At 39.2% G+C, this 7,031-nt stretch overlaps 1 protein-coding gene across 1 annotated transcript in view; it reads left to right on the top strand.

Moving 5' to 3' along the window:
• Window positions 1-1,953: 1,953 nt before the first annotated feature.
• kcnh1b (potassium voltage-gated channel, subfamily H (eag-related), member 1b) overlaps window positions 1,954-7,031 on the top strand; it is a 59,709-nt gene continuing 54,631 nt past the window's right edge. Inside the window, exons 1-5 of the mRNA XM_038966374.1 lie at window positions 1,954-2,026; window positions 4,829-4,952; window positions 5,955-6,061; window positions 6,182-6,310; window positions 6,842-6,960. Of these exons, the coding sequence (XP_038822302.1) occupies window positions 1,954-2,026; window positions 4,829-4,952; window positions 5,955-6,061; window positions 6,182-6,310; window positions 6,842-6,960 (552 nt within the window). The remainder of the gene's footprint in view (window positions 2,027-4,828; window positions 4,953-5,954; window positions 6,062-6,181; window positions 6,311-6,841; window positions 6,961-7,031) is intronic.

Here is a 7,031-nt window from a genome sequence, read left to right as displayed (position 1 = left end):
TAAAGTTATTTACTGTTTACTAGGCCTATGTAACCTACTTATGTCTGTGCGAGTGATGAGCGGTGAATTTGAGAGAGTTTGCAGATGGTTTTGACCATTTGGGTATCCAAAATGGGTATAAGGGCCTAATTAACTGAAAATGTCAGTAGGCTATGCCTCAATCCACATTGGTAGACCTCATTCCATTATCATCTGCCCAGTCTATAAACTAAACTATGGATGTAATTGTTGCTATTAAACACAAGGCCCTTTAGATGGTCGATGAAGATAGACCTCAGCAGTTTAACATGAAGGAGGCAAACTGGACATGAATAAAGATAAGTATATGGCTAAAGAAATATCTATTTTTGTTCAACTTATTATGCAGGCCACTGTAGTGTACCACATATGAGCTGCATTTCTGTACAAAACAGTCTTGCTTAGATGTACTTTCCTGTAATGTAGGCTTACATCTATTCAATGGCAAAAACATAATATTTGGGGGGGGGTAAGTGCACTATACCTCCCTTGCCATAAGGGTGCAGATCTCTTAGCAGAGGTCATAGTACAATTACATAAAGAGAAACTGTTTACCCAAAATCTTTTTTTTTTTGTCACATAACATAATTGATGTAATTTCGTCACTATGCTACAACTCTCTTCAATCTGAATAAGCCCTATAGAATGAGATACTCGATGGTGCCATATTGAACTCGGGGAAACCACTAGGACCATCTGCAACTATCCTCTCTCTCTGTCTCTCTTTGAGTAACTGTTACCAGCAAAAAAATATTGGAATTAGATTACAGATACTTTTTAAATTCAGGAACTACTTTTAAATTCAGAAAGGATGTTTGTGGGGGGAAAAAACACTAACACCTTTGTTGACTCAATGACATTCAAGGCAGTATTGGAAAACGTTTTTAAACCTGTTCCACCTGAGCAAGTCTGACCACAAGTCAGCGACCACTATGATGACATACCAAATGAGTTTGATGGATCCTTTTTGTATTCTTCTAAAACTATTTTGGTATTTGTTTCATTAGTACATTGTTCATATAGTCCCAAAATGTTTAGCATATCAGCCATCAAGTTTTCAAGATGTATAACTTTCAAAATACAGAAATACAGCTGGTATGATGCAAAACATTTTTGGACGATATCAACAATGGACTAATAAAACAAATACCAAGAGTTTTTGGGTGGAGTGTTCCTTTAAAGGGAAAGTAATCCAAGAGTAACTGAAAGTAATCAGATTAGTTACTGAGTTTGGTGTAATCCAAAAGTTACCTCACTGATTGAAATTCTGGACAGGTAACTAGTAACTAACACATTACATTTAGAAAGTAGCCTAACCTACCCAACCCTGTTCCCTCTGTCTCTGTGTGTGTGTGTTGTGTCCAACTGTGTGGCGTCCTTGGGATGCCAGTCCTTGCACTTCTGAATATGGGCTACCTCCTCGAATTCCCCTATAAACCCATGTTCATGCATCAAAAAAAGGCGAGGAGGACGCACAACCAACCAGTGTGAAGTGCAAGCTATAGCTGTGTTCTTTTCCACTGCGCAAAAAAATCTCATTTCCAGTCCGTTTTCAATTTTTGGGTTCCAGGTGAAGGCATAACCTGTGCTTCATAGCCTAAACGCAGGGCTGTTAGTAGCCTACTCGGTATTCCTTCACACGATTGTGGGGGTGAGGGTACCCGGTTGGGGTACCCATGTGCAAAGATGTCAGACGAGAGACAGGTGATGCGCTCTCTGCATGCATCCCGTCTTCAACAGGGGGAGCACAGCCACGGAACGTGCGGTCGAACAGCATGAGTTGAGGGATTCTTCCGCTCATCATATCTAAGCAGAACAGGGACCATGCAAGCAGCAGAGTGGAGATTTGAGCAGCTGTATCGTACTACGGATACTTCAGGCATCCTTTCACTCTAAAAGCGTTCTCTTCTTACCGACGTTGAATGACAAGGCGGAATGGCAGGTGGACGTCGAGGACTTGTGGCCCCACAAAACACTTTTCTCGAGAACATCGTCCGACGATCCAATGGTAGGAATGTGTTCGTTTTTATTTTGTAGGAAGAAACACTGTGGATGATAGCCTATTGGCCAATCATTGAAAAACATGGATTTAATTATAGCCAAAACTCTCAGGACAACTAACCGTCAATTGACACCGTTTTTTAATAATTTTTGATTCGCCTATTTGATTTATACATTTATACAGCCAGCATGCTATGAAAATAATGATTAAACAATTAAAACTAATTGCATTTAATTGATGTTGTCTTTACAACAAACAACTCGAATGAGTAGCTGTGTCTACCATTGGTATTCCTTACCAGTCACCTTTACTGCACCTAAAAATAAACCAAAACATCCACTGTATTCCACATGATTTGTGCATTACATAACTAAATTAGTAGATGAACATTTTCCTCATGACATACTTATTCGATTCATGTTTTAAACCCAAATTACAAGTGTTTTTCAGATAGTCTAGAATTTGTTGGTTTGTGGAAGCACCCAGACTTGTTGGGCAAAATGAATCCGTTGACTTATTCAGAAAGTGACATGCTTGCCACGGGAGCTTTTGTTTTGGTTAATTCATTTATCTGTTTTTAACACTGTTTTTAGCCTCTTGCTTTAACCACTTTTCTTTTTAACTTTTCAGTTTGGACATTATCACATAGACAGACAGGTATAAACAATGTTTTAAAGTAGTGTAATGTCCCCTTTATGTTCTTCCCCAAATCATCCACCATAGACTTGTTTGTGTTCTGTAGACCCATTTTTCTTATAATCGCATATGGTGAATAGCTTCACCCTCAAATATTCCCTGCACTTGCTTCCCCAGTTTTCATTCCTGATACTATCCTATGTGGAATAGACTCTAGTAGATAAACTCCCTCCAGGTTCCCTACTACTCCCCATGTTTTCAAGGCGTTGTGTCAGTCTTGTGAAACATTATGTTTGACATACCCAATGTCTGTGATGGTCTCGTGATGGTCTCGTGACGGTCTGTGTTGTCAATATGTATGAAGAATACATATTTCCTTAAGATAAGAGCGAGATTAAGTATACTGTAATGGGGGATTTAGGATCAGCGTTTATTGCCTTTTAGATCACAATGAATAAGATGAATAAGATGACAGGGTGGACCTGATCCTAGATCAGTACTCCTGATCTGAAACGCTTGAAACAAACATCCATCCCCTGAACGTGAAAGACAAGAGAGGAAAACATCTTATGCTCTCTCTACCCCCACCCCATTATAGACACATAGGTTATGTATAATGGTACCAAGACCACTTCACAAATGGGGTAGTCCCCGCTCATAGTTTGCTTAGAGTTTTTCAGGAATGGGGCAGCTAAGGTCAAAGGGCATAACACCCAGCTGCTTGAAATGTGCTGGCTCATCACCTCGAACTGGGCCATTTAATGACACTGTAATGAATGTAGTCTTACAAGTGATGCCTGGCGATTAAACACAGCACCTTCTGAGGTCACTGCTACTGCTGTATCACTGCCTACCGAGCCAATGATAGACAATGTTATAATGATTGGTACCACTGCCCCAGCCAATGATAATGTTAGTCAGGTTGCACTGAAACAGACAAGACCCAATTTACCAGGCTTAAAGTTGTGGTACAATGGATACCGGCACCTGAATCTGTCCAATACTACACAAGAGGGATATATGGTGTCGTATCGTAACCCCTTTAAACACTGTCTAAGATTCAACTGGTTCGATGTAGTAGATTTCTGCAAATGAAAAAGTATGCAATAATCAGGTTAATATTGACCAATAATATTGGCAGATGATGTATTAGTCATATCGGCCGGGCTCTAGCCATAATAGAACTATCATTTGTAAGACAACAGTGAAAGTGTTGGATTTTGTGTACAGCATATTGATTCCACTGTCACGTTTCCCCTCTTCTCTCAACCTTGTTGCAGTAGCCTCGGATTCAGTTTCCACAACAAGTAAAACATCTTTGCCAATATGCTGTATATCATCATGGCAAAGCTTCAGATGCTTCCTTTCACCTGTTTCTATAGTGTCCAATAAATTCGACATTCACATACTATAGTTGGCAGTACATATTTAAAAGTATGGTAGTATATTAAGTATGCTTCAAATGAACTAAAATACCTCACAATTGCAATAGCTGTGTCCTCAGCCGTGTTTTGTCTGCCTGATATTTATCTAGATAGATAAATAGATGTACTGTAGATGGTAAGTTATTACTCAACAATATGCCGTAATGCTCAGCATTACAGTAATACTTGGTTTTACCTAACTCTAACTTGTTAGCTGACTACCAATTTTGATTAAACATTTATTTTTATATATTTATTTTTATAATATAGGGTACAAAACACAATCAACATCAATATTACAATAATGCAACATCTATGTAAATGTACCGGGATTTGCCAAAAGCTAATTTGCACCTGTAGTCCCAGGGAAGGTAAGTAAGGGCAGTTACACAGCCACAATACACATACTCACTAAAACAATACAAAATACAAATACATTACATCCAATAATATATCATTCTAACAACAACAACATATTTGTATTAAAAAAACTATCATCAACTGTCACCTTACACACGAGGAACCACAGATAACTTATGTGTACAGGTTTGGATAGATTTGAGCCATGTTTTCAATTTAAATGTAAAAGTACAATAATGATTTCATGAAATAAAGACAAGTAGGCCTATGTCCAGTTACCTTATAACTTCCAAGTAAAATACTGAGTTACAGACAGTTACTAGTGCTGTAGTAGTTTCTATCAGTTCTTTCTGAACCAGGTTTCATGTTGTTTTCCCTCCCTGGGCAGATACCAACTTTGTTCTGGGCAATGCCCAGATTGTGGACTGGCCCATTGTGTACAGCAACGACGGCTTCTGCAAGCTCTCCGGTTACCACCGTGCTGAGGTCATGCAGAAAAGTAGCACCTGCAGGTACTTATGACTGCATTATGGCACCACTGATTTTGTGGGTCAGCATTTTGTTTCACTGACAGCAATACTATACAGTAGAGTGTAAATACAGTATATCTACATGAACATATAAACATATCGGGCTGGTTTCCTGGACCCAGATTAAACCTACACCTGGATTTAAAGGGGCAATCTGCACTTGCTACATCCATTTTTAGATTTCAATTATTATATATACCCATTGATTCTTGAATATAACTTATAGATGCCTCATTAGCTGTTCAACTGTCATACCCCATCAGAGCCCAAAATAAAAGCTTGTTTTACTCCTTTGTTTGTAAAGATTGTTATTGTAAACAAACACTGTATAGCCTCAAAACATGGTTAAAACAATCATTTTAATACCACAGATGGTCAATCCTTGTATCCATAGCGCTGTCCATGAATTTGAGAGTGGTAACATTTCTCCAGCCCCATCCCACAGCTTGTTAACCAAAAACAATGGCAGGGTGCCCGCTTTATTGTCTGAACTGCAGATTGTCCAATTTAAAGGCATATTCAATGGGAAATATATAATAAAAGGGATTTTTAGTCCAGGAATAGGCTTAATCTGGGTTCGGGAGACTGGCCTATAAATGCATAAACATACAGTACATTCTATACATTAGTAATCATATTATTACTCCAATACAAATAAGACATAAGTTGACAATGTTTGTTCCATGCAAATTCAGGTTATTTCAGTCTACAGCAGTCGAGTGTTTTGGAATGGGAGAAAACGATGTAGGCACTAAGGAATTCAAATGTGCCTTTGAAGTAGCACACATACTTTGTATTTATGTCAATTCAACATGACATTCGCTGTGACCAGTGCTTATGCAGATGGCTTAACCATGTTATTTGTGAGCCGCAATGTTTTTCGTGAGGCCTTTGAAGCTTGGATAATTCGTTTCAAGAATCTGAATGTATTATCCAGTTTTATTTGTTTTGTATGTAAATTAGCACCAACAATGCAATTTTCAGTTTCATGTATGGGGAGCTCACAGACAAGGAGACGGGTGAGAAAGTGCAACAGACCTTTGAGAATTACGAGACGAATTCGTTCGAAATTCTCATGTATAAGAAGAATCGTAAGTGTTTCTTTGCTCTCTGTTGATTGAATCATGTCACATTTAATTGCTACATCAATTACTTATGAGAGACATTAGAATATGAACAGATATCATAACGTCATTTTGTGTTTCCTACAGGGATGCCGGTGTGGTTCTTTGTAAAGATCGCACCTATCAGGAATGAGCAGGACAAGGTGGTGTTGTTTCTGTGCACTTTCAGTGACATCACCGCATTCAAACAGCCCATTGAGGATGACTCTGTGAAAGGTTGGCGTGACACTGAATTTCAGATCATCTAAGGAAGATTCTGTTTCAATGAGGACAGGATCAAGCTGAGGATAGTAGATACAATTGGTGTTGGAGAGCTACAAATGTGGGTTGCTGACATTATTGAGAGACATACCACAGTGCAGCATTTCACATTACGACTTACATTTTTGTCTGATAATTTGAGCCAGTAATGTTGGACTTTCTCAGAATTCCGAATCAACCACTAGCTAGCCCTTGTCTTTAGGCAGTTCGTGTAGATCTGAAAGAAATGGATAGGTATACGCATATGGTAATAGTTCCATTTGCCATCTAATAAGCTATGAAGAATTTCCTCAATACTGAATACACCTATCGAATCTTTTCAGATTTACAGATATGCCTAGGGAGTAGTAGCCTGAAAACTCAGACAGAATTTAGCTCTGTGTCACATTTGTTGAAATGCAGCATGATTCAGTCTTGATTTCAAGGCTAAAGGGAGTGGATATGGGTTGATTTGGTATTCCACATTTCTTTGACTCTGTCATTCAGGATGGGGTAAATTCGCTCGGCTCACACGGGCTCTGACGAGCAGCCGGGGAGTGTTGCAGCAGCTGGCGCCCACCGTCCACAAGGGCGAGAACGTCCACAAGCACTCTCGTCTTGCTGAGGTAGAGTGTGTGCCTCTGTCCCTGTTGATAAGCACTCATCCGCCTAAGTGTTTCTGGAAGGAGCAACCGTC

The sequence above is a fragment of the Salvelinus namaycush genome, chromosome 2 (assembly GCF_016432855.1).
Source record: "Salvelinus namaycush isolate Seneca chromosome 2, SaNama_1.0, whole genome shotgun sequence".
In the NCBI taxonomy this organism is placed as follows: Eukaryota; Metazoa; Chordata; class Actinopteri; order Salmoniformes; family Salmonidae; genus Salvelinus; species Salvelinus namaycush.
Note: the sequence above shows the minus strand (reverse complement) of the source record. Positions and strands in the feature narration are given on the sequence as shown.